Source organism: Arctopsyche grandis, chromosome 8, assembly GCF_051622035.1.
Source record: "Arctopsyche grandis isolate Sample6627 chromosome 8, ASM5162203v2, whole genome shotgun sequence".
Taxonomy (NCBI): domain Eukaryota; kingdom Metazoa; phylum Arthropoda; class Insecta; order Trichoptera; family Hydropsychidae; genus Arctopsyche; species Arctopsyche grandis.
In genome coordinates this window covers 6,408,929-6,425,464 of record NC_135362.1, presented here as the reverse complement: position 1 = coordinate 6,425,464, position 16,536 = coordinate 6,408,929, and the positions used below count along the sequence as shown (strand labels likewise).

The following is a 16,536-nucleotide window of genomic DNA, read 5'->3' as shown; positions in this document are numbered from 1 at the left end:
CAATAATACTTTTCCAATATATATATATATATATATATATTTATATGATACAAAATAATAGCTACACATCCAACGTATTGCTATTATGAAAAAGAATAGTTAATCACATCTCGACAAATCTCTCATCGTGTAAAACTCAATTTCAAAATTAGACAAAGCAAATTTTGCCGATAGTAGTGGCCGAGATGAGACGCGTACACACATAAAACTCTCTAATTCAAAAAATAAATCTATACATAACAGTAAACTTTCAATACGAGTGATGTGGGATATTGCTTGATTTACAAAAATTACTAAATACTAACATTGTGAATTATATAGTAACGATAGAAGGTGAAAAAAAATTATTTTTCATATATACGGGATTATAAAAAAGAAACGCTAAATATTTAGAAAATTTTCTGAAAGGTTTATATGTTTATGTATTTTTATATATATATATTTTTTTTACCTTTGATAATTTTCAATAAACAGCCTATTCATTTTTACTTTTTTTTTTGTTTTTGATATATAGACAGTCTCATACACACACCAATTTAGTCAGATAGTAGTTACTATGTACAAGTGGAAACCTATAAAATTCGATATATGCAGAACGTTGCGAACGCGATGATTCGCATCCGTCGATTGTTGTTTCGGAACTTTCCAACGGAAACGTGGAAAACTTTCCACCCATATCAGATGCGAAGGGTGCGTAAAGGCCGTGTCAGTTCCACATATCCATATTGAAATTGTTGACTTCAGTTTGCTCCAAAACAGTAGCACCATCGACACTATACGAGACTTTGATTCTTAATCGTAAAGCAGCCTGAAATGAAAACACACACAAAGTTTCAAAACATGCCACAACTTTAATTAACACCACACCACACAATCATCAAACAAACATTATACCTTTGATGTGTTAGTAACCTTAAGTACTTGGGTAACTTGACCCTGGGACGGAATAACAGCTCCGGATGGAGATAACATTTGAATTTGGAAGGTCTGCAACGGAAAAAAAAACAACGCTCAGTACTTCACAATAGTCGTAAATCAAAACTATAATATAAAAAAATAGTGCATCGTTTACCCTTGGTACTGCTGCTTGAAATAAAAATTCGGACATTGTAGACGAGAGCGAATTGTACGCAGTCATTGTGATATTAGCAGTGTCCATCTGCTCTTTACTTTTCTCCCAAGTGAATAATATTTTCAGACCGCCTTTATTCAAAGCCGTAATCGACGGTAGTTCGACTGAAAACATTACAAAATCGTTATACAATACAAACAGGCTGTATTTTGTCTCTTATGCTGTTCAATATTTATGGTGAGCACATCATGAGAAGGACGCTTGATGATTGGGAGGTAGGGGTAAAAGCATATTCAATCTCGGATACGCCGATGACACTACTCTCATAGCAGATTTACTCCATTGTTTGCAACAGGAAATCACTTGGACTAGATATGAACACAGCGAAAACAAAGATTATGACATGCTCAATTCGTGAGGACGGATGCTCTATCAGATCTTAGCACTGTGATGGATACTGAGTGAGCAGGGTTTATATTTTATTTTATTTCTCCAAATATACTGAATGCAGAGTGTTCATATCTCATGTATTCCTCATCAAAACCTCTATGATTCGAATTATGTCATTACGAAATAATAACATTCATCAATATCAACAGAAATAATTATTTTCGTGGGAAGCCCCTTGTACAACACATGCCTCACAGATGCGAGAGAGGGAGAATTCAGTACACAATGCGATTAATGGTCAGTATTAGAATAATATCAGCCTTGAAATGATGCCTTTGCTTCAGCCATTATTTTTTTCATTTCTTACACTTATTTTATATTATTCGCCATTTAATACATGATAAAATGATTTTTATAGCTAATTACAATAATTACCCTTGCAGATTTTGCATTATTATAATTTAAAACACAAATTTATAAATAGACGCTTGGCGTCCAGCACAGTAAGGCAAGTGTTAAAGTTGTACACGAGTTAATTTACCTCGAATCAACGCTATCAAAAGACAGTGGACTGAAATAAAAAGGCGGGTCGGAATGGTGAAAAGCTCAATATCGAAACTGAACAAAATTTGGAAAGACCGGGGCATCACCGTGTCTAAGAAAATGCTTCTGGTCTTCCCCGTATTTCAATACGATATGGAGACATGGACGGTGCAAGCTCGAGAAAGGCAGACAATAGACGCTTTTGGGATTTGCTGTTGGAGACGGATGCTTAGAATCCCCTGGACGGAGAAAATAACCGATGCCAATCAACCGATCTTAGGCTCCAGTTCCTTGGGCACATTGCGAGAAATTGGTCATTCTGGGAAGCAGAGGAAGAGGATGATCCCCAACAAGATGGAGTGACCAGGTCAGGGCTGCCACTGGGAAAATTGAAGTTGTGTCAAAGCGAGCTGTGGGGTGTTGAGAGGGCTGGAGGACCCCGATGGGCCGCATTACGGAAGTCGGAACTCATACACGAGGAAGGCGACGGGAAAGATACAATAAAAATTTCAATGAAATCACCTGGAGTTTCAAGAATGTTGCTCGAAAATAGTCCATCGACGAGATAATTCGAATTGTTGTGCGGCATCGGAGAACTCATACCGAACAGTTGGGGTGTGGGCGCGATATTATTGTTTACTAGGTTAGCCGTCATGTTAGAATTCGCCATGATGTCCATGTGATTTTGATCCAAGGAATTGCTGGTTATCGACGGAATCGACGGTGCACTCAAATCCAACTCTCCGAGTAAATCTAACAGATATTGCTAAAATAGAAAAAAAAAAATAAATTAAACACGACTATCGAGGATTAGATGTGGTAGATCTAAGCGGTAAATATTGTACACGAATAGAACATCAACCTGATTGTTAGTAGTGACGTTTGCATCGACGGTCTTAGTAGGAGTTTGCAATGTTTCTCCGTTGCTTATAATATCAGTACCGCCCAACAAATCAAGCAATGAGTTCTGCAAATAAGAAAACCAAACGTTCAATATACAAATCGGCCGTTTGTATTATGTATTCACACGCAATCGTGAATAATAACCTCGTCTTGAATGCGATGCACCGGACTGTTAGTGGTGGAGACATCGTCTCCGTTACAATGGATCACATTGATCTCATCGTTGCCTTCGCCGTTAATCTGCGAGCTCATCTCCAACGGAGGCATACGCTCTAACAGAGCAGCCCTCAACGGTGCGTGTCGTTTGAACAGTTGCGAAAATTCGACACCCCTCTGTTGCAGCTCTACGTTGAGATGCGAGCCGAACGTATCGATGATCTGACGAGTTTTTCTAAATAAATAAAATAAAAAAAAACCATTCAATTCAAGCGTTTAAACGAAAAATTCCAACAAAAAATGATCGGAGACTTACTCGTCGCCATGCGTAAATCTCGTAGACAATTTGGTGAGAGACAATAGCAAGTATTGCTTCGTCGTAATGGACAGTTGAGTAGACCATAACAACTTCTGATACACGTCGACGATTTCTCCTTCGGTGGGTGTTCCCGCTTCATCTGATGTGATAAAAATACGTTACACGCTCACTCAATGTGGTTAGCATCGAGTGCATCACATTGAGTGAGTGTGTAACGTATGACTGACCTTCGTCGTCGGTGGTGGCCGGATCGACGAGCATGTCTCCGTATTCTCCGATGATCCACGCGGCGCACTGAGCCAGCGGCTGTTTTTCGGCAGCCAGGCCACCGGATAAGGCACCCCAAAGACGACGTGCAGCTCTGGCCTGCAGCGAGGTGTCGCCGCACCCCGACACCAATTGTATGGTGCAAGACACCATATCGTCTCTCACATAATTACCGGCCTAGAAACAGCAAACGGTCAAAAGTTAAAACATTGAACGCCATTGATTGAATGTCGGTGTTGTTGAATTAGCACCACTCACGGCGATTAGCACTTTCAAGAGCGTGTCGAGATGCCATCTCTTATTGGGCGCGTATTTTTCAGCCGACAGTACGATGGCGCTTGAACATTGGGCTTTGAAATCGGGATCGGAGCGATCCAAGAACGACAGTAGCTCTTTCATCATGGTCTTGACGTTCTGCGCGTTCACCAGCGCAAACGATAGTTCCATCGCTCTTCTTCTAATTGATATATCAGGATCCTAAAACACAACGCGTGACATTATTTGCATTCGAAAGCGCGTTTAATGCATCATAAAGTAACTCGTTAGTACCTTTAAACACTCTAATATAGTTGTCCTATGTCTCTGAACGGCCGAAGTATCGACGTGAACGGTTCTTAGCAAAGTATTCAAGGCCACATACCTAATATTTTTATCATTGTTTAATAAGAATCTTCCCAAAATATTGATAGCTAACACTCTTAAACTACTCTCCGATTTTATATCCATAATAGACAGAACGGTCTCGTAAAGTATGGTGTTTCCAACGTTTTTACTAGTTTCGGTGTTGGTGGCAACCTGAGCCAGGATATCGTTCATCGCTTCCGAAGCCTCTGCATCATTTTTTCCTAATATACGAAGTAAGCGAAGAATTTTCACCTGGAAAAATTATTATCGTATTACACCTCACAATAAATAAAACAAAACTTTTCACGAACACAAAAAATAATATACCTGTAGGAAAGGATCGGACACCCCGCTAACGTCATGTTCCGGAGAATAACCAGCCAAAATAAGATTTTTTAAGATCCTCACTAAATTTGGAACAATCTAAAATGCACAAAAAAAAGCTTAAAGCGTTAAAAATTTGTATATATAAATATATATGTACATATACGTATAGCACATTAACCTGACATTTATAAACAACGTTTTAAGCAATATTAAATATAATATATAAAATGTTCAAATTCAGAATTTGAGCAATTTAAAAATTAACAATATAAACAGCAATCCAACATTGATAATACTATAAAAATCAGAATCGTATATATATATGTTACAGTTGAAGTGCGTCTTTCAGTTGTAATATATTTTAAATAGTTGGAATATATTCCATCTAATCTAGAACCAACTGCTATTATATTTGAAGTGTATTATCAGTTGTAATATATTCCGCCTAACCCACATAAGTTAATCCATATGGCGAATTACATTTCAACCGGTCAAATATATAACAACTGAAAATACAGTTCAACTATAAGTCGGTACCAGGTTAGATGGAGATGTTAGGTTTTCATGAAAACGTAACTCAATTAGTAAATCGAGTTGGAAAGTCACATTTTTGTTTTGAACACATTCTTAAAGTTATCGTAATATGCTACTCATTACCTTTATTCGTAATATCTATCAAATATTAACGCATTATTGAATTCTAAAACATTCGTAAAAACATCAGAGCTGTCAAAGCTCAACTGTTATATATTACAACTGGCGCACATTGTTGGCAGTGTATTTGCGCTTGTCGACATACAAGTTACAAGTTGAATTGTATTCGAATATGAATGCCCTATGTAAAACGCCAGTTGGAATGAATTACAACTGAAAATACACTTCAACTGTAACATATACAATAATTAAATATGTATATGTGAGAATTCATGATGATGAGATGAATAATTTAGAACAGATTTGTATGAGCGATGACGATATGATGATTTCGACATACACAACGACGATGATAGAAATAAAATGAAAAACTAATAAAGAATAAAAAAAAGGACCACATTTATCGCCATGCAAAAAAACAGTAATCAGTATATATTGATTTTACCTCGCGTTGTCCACTTTCCTATATCACAGTGAAAGAGAAAAATTGTTTATTAGTGATGAACAATTTTTTTTGTTTAATTTTCTCAAATTCATTCAAGAAAATGTGTGTTTATATGATTCGACTGACATGTGAGTAAATTCTCACATATAAATATTTTCATTACGGTGTATATCATTCACATATTAAAAAAAAAAATCAACTATAATCACCTTCTTAAAATGATTTAAAGTATCAGCGCTGTTTTCGCACATTTCCGTAATTAAAGTCACACCGGTGATGAGAACACCTGCAAGTTGGAAAATAACGATTTGTACAAATTGCATTTATGTATCTTTGGCCACAAACTCTACGAATGCCGCAACACGATTACCATGATTTTTTTCAGTCAGCAGACTGCGGGTCGCCGGCAGGAATATCTCCATCAAATCAGGCACACGTCGGATAATTCTAAACGCGCACAGAGCCGCCTTCTTCTTGATGTAAGCGTTCGGAGACTTGATCAATCTCTCCACCTCGGAGGCCAAGTCCCTGGCCATTTCGGGCGAGGCTATCGCTCCGAGAGTGCACAGCGCCAAACCGACGACAAACTGCGTAGAGCTGTTCAAATCGCTGCAACGACAATTCAAATTAGCACACACCGCCCGAACACGAACACGAATGACGGAATCGAATCGACGACGCTTTACTTTTTCAAACAATTCGTTATGAGAAGATGCACGTCCTGTCGTTCGTCCAGGAGAAGCATCGCTCCCAAGTAACCGATACGTTTGTCCGTAAATCTGGAACTGGCAATCAACTTCAGACACTCCAACTGTCCAAAGTGGGCCTGATAGCCGAGCATGTGGATGTAAAGCAGCTTGGCTATATTCCGACATCTGGAAAATGAAAAGCATCGATAAATACAACATGATAGAACGGTCGATTCATAACTTATGGGTGTTTTTTCAACCTCCAAACGCTGTCCTCTTCTCTGAACGTGGATCTGATGTAAGCGCATTCTTTGTTGACCACCGTCCTTTCTTCGGCGGCCGTTCGAGCAGCTCTGATTTGCCGTATCAAGTCTCGGAGACGCGTGGGCGTTGGCATGCGCACTAGAAATGTAACGGTCGAAGTTAATCTCACCGTCGACGGTTAAGAGAAATAATTAATTGAAAATTGATTATGAACCTCGCTCGATTGCTTCATTTACCACTTGTTTGATGGTGGCGATGTTGAAAGCCGGATTAAATCTACGGAATAAAACACACACTAATTAAGTTCGGCATATGTTGGGAAATGTACGTAGAAAAATGTACTTCGGAAACAATTCGTTGGACTTTTCTGTGGTTTATGAATGAACCGCAAGAAACTGATTAATGATACGATTGTACTATCGCATTGAAATTGCTACAGTTTACTCACAGGTGGATTTAAATTTGTATAATAATTCTTTTGACGGTGACATACATATTTAAAATATATATCATCATTATCTACAGCCATTCACCATCCACTGCTGGATGAAGGCCTCTCCAACACGTTTCAACTCGTCTTTGTTTTGAGCAACTCTCATCAATCTCATCATACACATTTTCCTAATTTCGTCTACTCATTTTCTTACTTTTACCCTTTTGCATTCTCTCAGGTGCCATTCTAGCACTTCTTTTGTCCACCTTTCGTCCATTCTTCTCTCTTCACTAGATCTACTATATCCTTGTCATACTTCTCACCCACGTATTCCGTTTGCTGTCTTTCTTCGTTATGCCAAGCATACAACGTTCTATACTTCTTTGAGTACATTACACTTTATTTATCCAAATTACAAATCCATGTGTCATCACTGGCAAAATATAAAGAAAATATATTTAGTATGTGCTGAAATTCCTTTTAGAATCGATATCCGCATCTCTTGTAGAATTCCTATGAAATTTCTACATTGGAGAATATTGATGCAATATATATTCCGATTTATCTCGGATGCAATATCGAACATTGTACGTACATTGAGATGAATTATTAATACTATGTTGACCCTAATTCAAGTGAGAGGTCAATTCCGTGTAAACATAATTTCTATTAGTGGACGTAATAACGGTGCAATGTATGTAAATGATAAATTTATAAAATTTAGTACATAATAAAGTGAGTTTTCATTTCATACAAAAAAATTCATAAAATCGGAAATGCTATTTTTAAGCATTATTAAAAGCTTTAATTTAGTTTGTATACAATATTGTGCACCTATTTATTTAAGGGTCAGGATAGGTTAGGTTAAGTTAAGGTTGGCCCTATTCATTTAAGATTTGGTTAAGAGATATGTATCTGCCGATGATATTTCGATAGAAATGCTTTGACAACATTATGGGGCGGCAGGAAAAACAAAAATTGTAAGCAACATTTCGTTGCTACGATACAAATAAAAAAAACAGTCGACTGCGATTCAAAGGTAGATCGCATACTAAAGTAGCACCGAAAAGTGTTTCCTATGGTACAATTTAATTGTGTAATTTGTATAATATTCCTGTGAATGAATTTATTTTGAATTATGAATTTTAAGGAAAGGGCATACTTGAGTATAATACTAAATAATTTCTTATGAATAATGATCTCGTTATAGAGAAGAGCAAATATTATTATGTATGTTAAATAAAATTAGATATATGTATGTATGTATACAATATAAGAAATGTTGCGATCTTATTATTCATATAATATTGATGCATGTTTGTACGTATATACGTATTAGATAATGAATGTGTATATTAAAAATGCATTTGTAATGTTTTAATATGTGTACATATATCAAAGGTGGTTAAACTTCATGTCACTACGAGCTCGAGAGAGAGCTGAAGAGCCGCAATAACTTATTATCGGGGGAATCATAAATAATGAGAAATATAATATTTTTATACTTTAATTTAGTTATGTAATGTGCTATTTAATCATATTATAGTTTTCATTCTTTTCCTTTTCATTTGTTTATTTTGTATTTACCTTTTTCATTTGTTTTATATTTGTAAATTTCAATTTCTTCTTATATTCTATTTTATAACCTTTTCCAAATATTTTAATACTATAGTTTAATTATGCAATGTTCTACATATTTTGTCATGCCTTTATTCTTTACTTTTTAATTTGTTTTCCTTATATTTATCTTTTTCATTTTTGTAAAAATCTATTATTGGACTCGGATGTTACATATATTATTTATTTACTATTTATTTTTTTTATACATATCTATGTACATCCTGTCTGTTGATTTTTCAATTAATAAAATAAAAATAAAATAAAGATTGTTTATTATAAATTTCAAATATCCGGAATCTGGCTGTCTAAGCAGCTTAGATCGCGTACTAAAGTAGAATTGATGTTTGCAGACTAAAATATGTGGAACACACATTTTAAAGGTACTTCTTCAATGTCCAAGTCTCCGCTCTATATAGTGCGATCGGAAACACTAAGATTCTCAGGATAAGTTATGTATAGTTCAGTTTTGGGGGGGGGGGGGGGGGGTTGATTTTTTTTCACATCCGGGCCCCCATCTGGCGCAGGCCAGCTTTGTATATGTAATGTGAAAAATTGTCATAAAATCATTATTCACTCTGATTATGTAAATGAACCTTTGCATAGAGTGGCTGAAAGAAAAGTGGGGCTTTTAATGGAACATGTGGAGCATTTGACACACGGTGATAGGAGAGAGGAGAGAAGCGATAGAGAAGACACGCACGCACTGCGAAACTTATGGTGCGAGAGCGAGACGAAAGACATCTGTCAAACGGAGTGACGTCACCGTGCCGGGGTATGTGGGTCGGGGAGTAGGGGGAGGGGAGGGGGTTGAAGGTGCGAGGGCTGACGGGTCGGGAGACTCGCAGAGGCAGACGCAGACGCAGACGCAGACGCAGACGTACCCGGACTCGGAGGCGTTCATGGCTGACGCGGGGCGCGGGGCGCGGGGCGAGGGGCGGCGGGGTGCGGGTGCGGGGCGCGGGCGGCGGCTCAGAGGGCCTCTCGGGAGGAGCAGCCCCTCGGCTGCGTCATGGCGACTAGCACACGCAAACGCACACACTCTCGCTCAGGCCGCGACCGCACACACACTCGCGCACGCAGGGACACACACATGAGCGCACCTGTCGCCACTCGCCCACCCCTCCCCGCTTCCCCTCTCGACGTCCGCGAGCGCCACACTTGCTCTTCTCGCGGCGCCACCTCGATTATTCGAAATTCCAATTCATCTCATTGGCTACGTCCACACTACCGATATCTACACCCGATACACCCGATATTTAGGAATTTTTCCATATCCAGTTCCCATATTGCAACCTGTGGTTGCTATTCAGGAGCTGGTATAATTATTTGTTAAAAAACCAAGGACTTCTTCCCAAAATTGGCAGTTCAGCTAAATATGATTAAAATAAAGTAAAATAATATAAAAAATTCGTTTAATTTCTGAATGTCCCTTTTTAGACCCATCTGCCCTCCTTTATCAAATTATCATCTGGCAACCCTACCTGAACGTCACACGGTCAATGTTAAATTTTCCGTCGTTATCATCGGAATCCCCTTTCTCTAAAACCTGCCATAAATTATATAGGTATCGGCTTTTAATCGCAATATAGTAGCGACAGCTCCCGAAATATTTCAGTGCTTATTGGAATCCAATAGCTACGTCCACACTACTGATATTTGCCAATTTTTCCATAACCAGTTCCTGAATAGCAACCACAGATTGCAATATGGGAACTGGATATGGAAAAATTCCCAAATATCGGGTGTATCGGGTATAGATATCGGTAGTGTGGACGTAGCCAATAGCCCCCTTTACGCAGTCGTTCTCTCGCGCGTGAAACAGCTAATCGTGCGCGAAAGAGTGCGCGTGTAAAGATCTTGGACCGGGAAGGGATAAACCGCGCGATAAACTCAGCAGTCCTGCGCGTAATCGTGTGGCTTGACGTTATCTTTACACAGAAAATTCTTTCGGGCGCGCTTTTATTACAAGACTTTTAATGTACCAGTCTTTTCCGTGCCACTGGAAAATTAAGTTCGAGGAATATAAAAACAAAAATCTGAAAGAGGAAGCTTATAAAAAAATAGTTGACTTCGTTAAAGAAAAAGGATTTTCTAATGCTAATCGAGATTTTGTTGTTAAAAATTTTCAAAGCTTAAAAGAAAAGCTTTATTTTTGATATCTATCTCTTGATAATTTGCAACAATAGCACCTGATAATACAATAATAATTGTGCTGAATTTAATTTATTTTTAGGTATGATATACAATAGCCCCCTTTACACAGTCGTTCTATCGCACGTTCTCAGGAGCGTACAGGATTGCGTGCGGATAAGCCTGTGCGCGCAATCGTGCGCGATACTGTTTTCGCAGTTGTGACCACTAACGTTCTTTCGCGCGCGATTACTCCTACCACTTTTTGTTAAAACGGAAAGAGCGAACGTGTAAAGGCTAACGTGCGTGATAGACCGCGCGAAACTGGCGCATGTTGGAGTGTGTGCGAAACGCACAGTTTTACTGAAGTAACGCAGTTTTATAGTAATGTTGCGGTGAAAAATGGATAGAAGAAATATCATGGCGCAAGTTATGATGTTCGTTGGTGTTGATTTAATCAAAAAGAAGAAGAAACGATCCATTAAATGAAAATTTTAATAAAATAAAATGAAAAATAAATCAAATACGAATAATTGCCATCACTGATGCAGTGTATGTTCCAGAATCTAAAATCCATTGTATATCATATCTAAAAATAAATTAAATTCAGCTCAATTATTATTGTATTATCAGGTGCTATTGTTGCAAATTATCAAGAGACAGATATAAAAAATAAAGTTTTTCTCTCAAGCTTTGAAATTTTTTGGTAAACCAACCGAACCAATTTTTTGACAACAAAATCTCGATTAGCATTAGAAAATCCTTTTTCTTTAACGAAGTCAACTATTTTTTTATAAGCTTCCTCTTTCAGATTTTTGTTTTTATATTCCTCGAACTTAATTTTCCAGTGGCACGGAAAAGACTGGTACATTAAAAGTAATTCCACAATCAATTCTTTACTCCACGTGCGTAAGTCCACCATCTTGTAATAAAAGCGCGCCCGAAAGAATTTTCGGTGTAAAGAATACGTCAAGCCACACGATTACGCGCAGGACTGCTGAGTTTATCGCGCGGTTTATCCCTTCCCGGTCCAAGATCTTTACACGCGCACGATTAGCTGTTTCACGCGCGAGAGAACGACTGCGTAAAGGGGGCTATTGGCTACGTCCACACTACCGATATCTATACCCGATACACCCGATATTTGGGAATTTTTCCATATCCAGTTCCCATATTGCAACCTGTGGTTGCTATTCAGGAACTGGTTATGGAAAAATTGGCAAATATCGGAAGTGTGGACGTAGCTATTGGATTCCAATAAGCACTGAAATATTTCGGGAGCTGTCGCTACTATATTGCGATTAAAAGCCGATACCTATATAATTTATGGCAGGTTTTAGAGAAAGGGGATTCCGATGATAACGACGGAAAATTTAACATTGACCGTGTGACGTTCAGGTAGGGTTGCCAGATGATAATTTGATAAAGGAGGGCAGATGGGACTAAAAAGGAGGACATTCAGAAATTAAACGAATTTTTTATATTATTTTACTTTATTTTAATCATATTTAGCTGAACTGCCAATTTTGGAAAGAAGTCCTTGGTTTTTTAACAAATAATTATAAAAATCTTCACATGTCATGTTTTTGAAGTTGTATTGAGTAAGAATTAAAGATTTAACTGACTGCACACTTAGTCTATTCCTCTCTTTGCTCCACTGAGTATTAATCATTGAAAAAACTCTTTCCATATTTGCATTATGTGCGCTTATACAAAAATAAAACTCGCAGATCTTGAGCAGTTCTGAGAAACATTCAATGTTTTTAACACTTTTGAAGTAGATTGTCCACTGCTCGTGCAACTTCTAATCATAATATGCTTCATCTTCATCTGATTTTGATTTAAGAAATGAAATCAAGTTACAAAATTGATCGTGTAGCTTAACATCGTCAATCTCTACACCTCTGATGCTCAAGAACTCAATGCATGAAACTAAATCATCATAAATAAGTCCCGCCCGATGTTTAGCAAAAAGGAGGACTTACAGTAGGTAAGGGAGTACGGGAGGACAAAACATGGAAAAGGAGGACATGTCCTCCTTTTGGATACTATCTGGCAACCCTACGTTCAGGGCGAAATCACACAGCGTGGGATGTGGGACGTGGGTTTTTTTTTTAATAATTTTAAACGGTTCGGTGATTACTGGTCACAAAGTCACTAAAATCTCTATAACGGAACATCTGGCAGCTGAAAAATCCTCACATCATACTAACGATAACTTGAGTGCCAAGTATTGCGTATTCGCGATTTTAATAACAAAAATTGTTTTTGTGACCACCACAATGTGATGAATAATCCAATTACCGTTACATATAGAAAACATATGGCGTTCATGGTACCATACCCTGGTACCGTCTCTTCAAAACGAAACATTCGAGTTGTTTCGTAGCATTGTAGAAATCTAAGACGGAGTGCTATACTAAGATCACGTTTGATTAGGACATTTTTCAATTTTAAGAATGCAGCTCTTGCGTGCTCCACTCTAACGCGAATTTCCTGTTTACTTTCACACGTTTCAACCAGATAGCACCCAAAATATTTGAAACTATCTACTCTTTCGACCACGTTGTTATTAATTTTTATATGAGATATATCCTTGCTTGACAGTGATATATACCAAAAAGACCATTTGGACCATTTTAGGTAAAATTTTACCGAAAATGGTCCAAAGGATCGTTTTGGTATATATCACTGTCAAGCAAGAATAAACACTACTATACAATTACAACGAAATAGCTCAAATCTTTCGTTTTGAAGAGACGGTACGAGGTATGGTACCATGAGCGCCATATTTTTTCGATATGTTTAAAACTACATATCTAAAAAAACCCCACGTCCCACATCCCACGCTGTGTGATTTCGCCCTCACTCTTTGCCCGCCTTTACAAGGGAAGGATCAGAGAAATTTTATAATAACAGAAGTGGCTTTAGGCTTCGTATTGTTGCCAAGTGGCAAGTCTTTGGACATTTCATAATAATTTGTCCGGCAATCGTATTTGATGCTTGGTGCTCGACGAATGTCCGATTGTTTGTTAATTTTACTCGCAAAAGAGGCAAGTTCATCGTTAAAAATTGCACAATGCATTCAGAAACAAAATAAACAACATGGGATACATTTTTATAAGTAAATTAATCATTTAAGTAACATATTATTCAATTAACATCGTAGTTTGATAGTTTTTAAAAGTGACATGGCGATTGCATTCACTCTATGTACATACAATTTCAGGGGTGGCACCAGAGAAATGTAAAAATTATTTTTAAATAAATGTAAAAACATTTCTCTTGGTGGCACCGAATACTCAATTATATTAATAACCAATTATTTAAGTTTAATTAATATAAACATCGTTCATTTTATATTATAGATATTTTTGTTGAAACTATACATTACACGTTAATTTAAGGGTTTCAAAAGACAGAAAAATGCAAAAAAAGTGGATACAAATGATCCGCCAATTGAGAATAGAACGGATTGGCTACCAACGCCCAACACCGCCATATGCTCAAATTGTAAATAAATTTCAAAATAAAACTTTCATTTCTGTAGTGAATATGTGATATTTCACGTAGGTAAATCTCGACGGATAGAATTTTCGGGTGACAGATGTTCCGTGATCGAGATTATAGTGACGTGCGCGTAATCGTTTTGAGCGGAATAATCACCGAACCGTTTAGAAATACGAGTTGCTACCGAGGTTGCTTCTAGGTTTTATAAACGATCTCCGGGCTTCGGTTCTATGAGTAAAATCTACGGGTTAAATTATAATTTGACGATTTATTCAACCAACGGGCCCGATATTTTTAATATTAAAGAGCATTGGTAGTTTTAAGTATGAAAACACTATAAAAACCGATAATCTATTAAACATATCAATAAATGGTGATACATCATTATTATTGTAACTGTAAAGAAAGAAAATACATTTTAAAACTTTTAAGTGATCTGTATACTAATTACTGTTGTGTTATTAAAAATATTGGAATATATTTTAGCCATTTCTGTCAACAATACATAGTTAATTAAAAGAGCTTTTTCAATAATGACAAATTTTCGGTGCGACAAAAAAAAACAGAATACCGATTAGCTTAATAAAGGCTGAAATTTTACACAATATGAATTGTGAAAAGTTTCAGAAATTCTCAATGCGGCATTATTTATATAATTTATTCAAACCGATGTATTTGTTTTGTAATAATGATTTGTTTATGCCCGTACTTAGTAATAATGATTTATTTATACATGCACATAAGTATATAAATCAATCAACTGACGCCTGCTTATGTAATATATAGTAAAATAACCATTTGTGCAATTATTCCAGGCAGACATATGTATGTAAATATATTATTTTTAAAATATCTAAGATTTTATATAAAATATCAGAAATTGCAATTAAAAATTGCTGAAAAATGTCCCCAAATGAGACAAAAATTTGTTCAAATAAATTTAAACGATCAAATAATCTTCATCAGAAATAAACCATTTGAAATTTATAATTAAAAATAGCATTCAATGGACATTTGAGTTTCTACAATGATAATTTTGTTTGCCATTTAATAGCAGCATACAGCTTTGTTATGATAAAATATGCTTTTTTTGAAGTTACCGATGTATTTCAATAATAAATTACCTAAATACTTATAAAATATTGTACTTGACACATATTTATCAATATAAATTTATTATTTAATCAGACTCAAGGTGCAATTAAATGCATGCCATTTTGCAGTGGTTAAACACAAAATTAAATATAAATTCACAAAATTATATCGATTTTTAAAATATTATTCATTTCACAAAATACTTAGAAAGATGGCCTTATGAAAATTTTTATCTTTCACGATTATGTACATACATATTTACATATATACACAGTAAAGTAAATGTTATAAAATCATTTACACATTACTATATTTTCAAATGCACAAAAAATCAACATTGGACCACATTCTTTCACATAAAAATGCAATGTGTATTCTGTGCAAACAATTATATTTGTAAAACGCAAATTATTTACACCATCACTAAGCGAACCGTCGCCGTTCATTAGGAAAACTAGTTTTAAAAATGATATATGCGTTAGCTATCTATAGATAGGCAAACGGTGAGTCACACAAGCGTTTGCAAAAAACTTACCTGCGATTGTGCTCTGGCGGAAGTATACTCCAATCCTGTTCGTACACTTGGTACATATCCATCGGAGCGAATTTTAGCGTAGAAACTGAGATTTAAATATATCAGTATTATTAAACGGCGGCCTCTTGTACAACACGCTTCATTATACACCATATAAAAGTAAATATGAATCGCTGATAAGAGTATCGCACACACATAGGCGAAAAGGTAAGTAAGTATACGTCGTCGGTGCAGTGTTGAACAGGTGTACTAATGGCCTTATCACAAACGTTTATCAACGACGACTCCCTTCCCATTTTAATCACCCGACAGTAATTGAAAACAAATTATTGGCCATTTACTCGGACAGTTTATGCATATTTGTCGCTCTTGGGGGGGGGATTATATTGTAAAACTAACGCTGGCAAATGAAAATACATATTTGCATTGTTAACCGTTTGCCCGCGGCCGTCTTCTATGGAAGCTTTGCGCGACAAGTCTGTAGCGCGGCTGTCTTCCATAGAATTTCTGAACTTTGCACGGGATTTTGAGCCTTATATGTGCCTATTTCAACTGTTTTA

General features: G+C 36.6%; 1 protein-coding gene across 4 annotated transcripts; it reads right to left on the bottom strand.

Moving 5' to 3' along the window:
• Positions 1–352: 352 nt before the first annotated feature.
• Positions 353–16,293, bottom strand: AP-1gamma (adaptor protein complex 1, gamma subunit). Of its 4 annotated transcripts, none has more exons than XM_077436480.1 (18): positions 15,977–16,239; positions 6,868–6,929; positions 6,650–6,791; positions 6,387–6,575; positions 6,071–6,309; positions 5,910–5,986; positions 5,701–5,718; positions 4,602–4,697; positions 4,200–4,526; positions 3,909–4,127; positions 3,611–3,827; positions 3,381–3,522; positions 3,053–3,299; positions 2,868–2,972; positions 2,528–2,771; positions 1,073–1,236; positions 895–987; positions 353–808 (listed from the first exon to the last, which is right to left on the bottom strand). In XM_077436480.1, the coding sequence occupies exons 1-18, from the start codon at positions 16,036–16,038 to the stop codon at positions 707–709; spliced, it is 2,745 nt and encodes a 914-aa protein (XP_077292606.1). In that variant the 5' UTR covers positions 16,039–16,239; the 3' UTR covers positions 353–706. The 4 variants fall into 4 exon arrangements, with proteins under 4 accessions (XP_077292606.1, XP_077292608.1, XP_077292607.1 ...); XM_077436482.1 differs by lacking the exon at positions 15,977–16,239 and adding an exon at positions 9,588–9,851; XM_077436481.1 differs by lacking the exon at positions 5,701–5,718 and having other exon boundaries at positions 15,977–16,293.
• Positions 16,294–16,536: the final 243 nt, after the last annotated feature.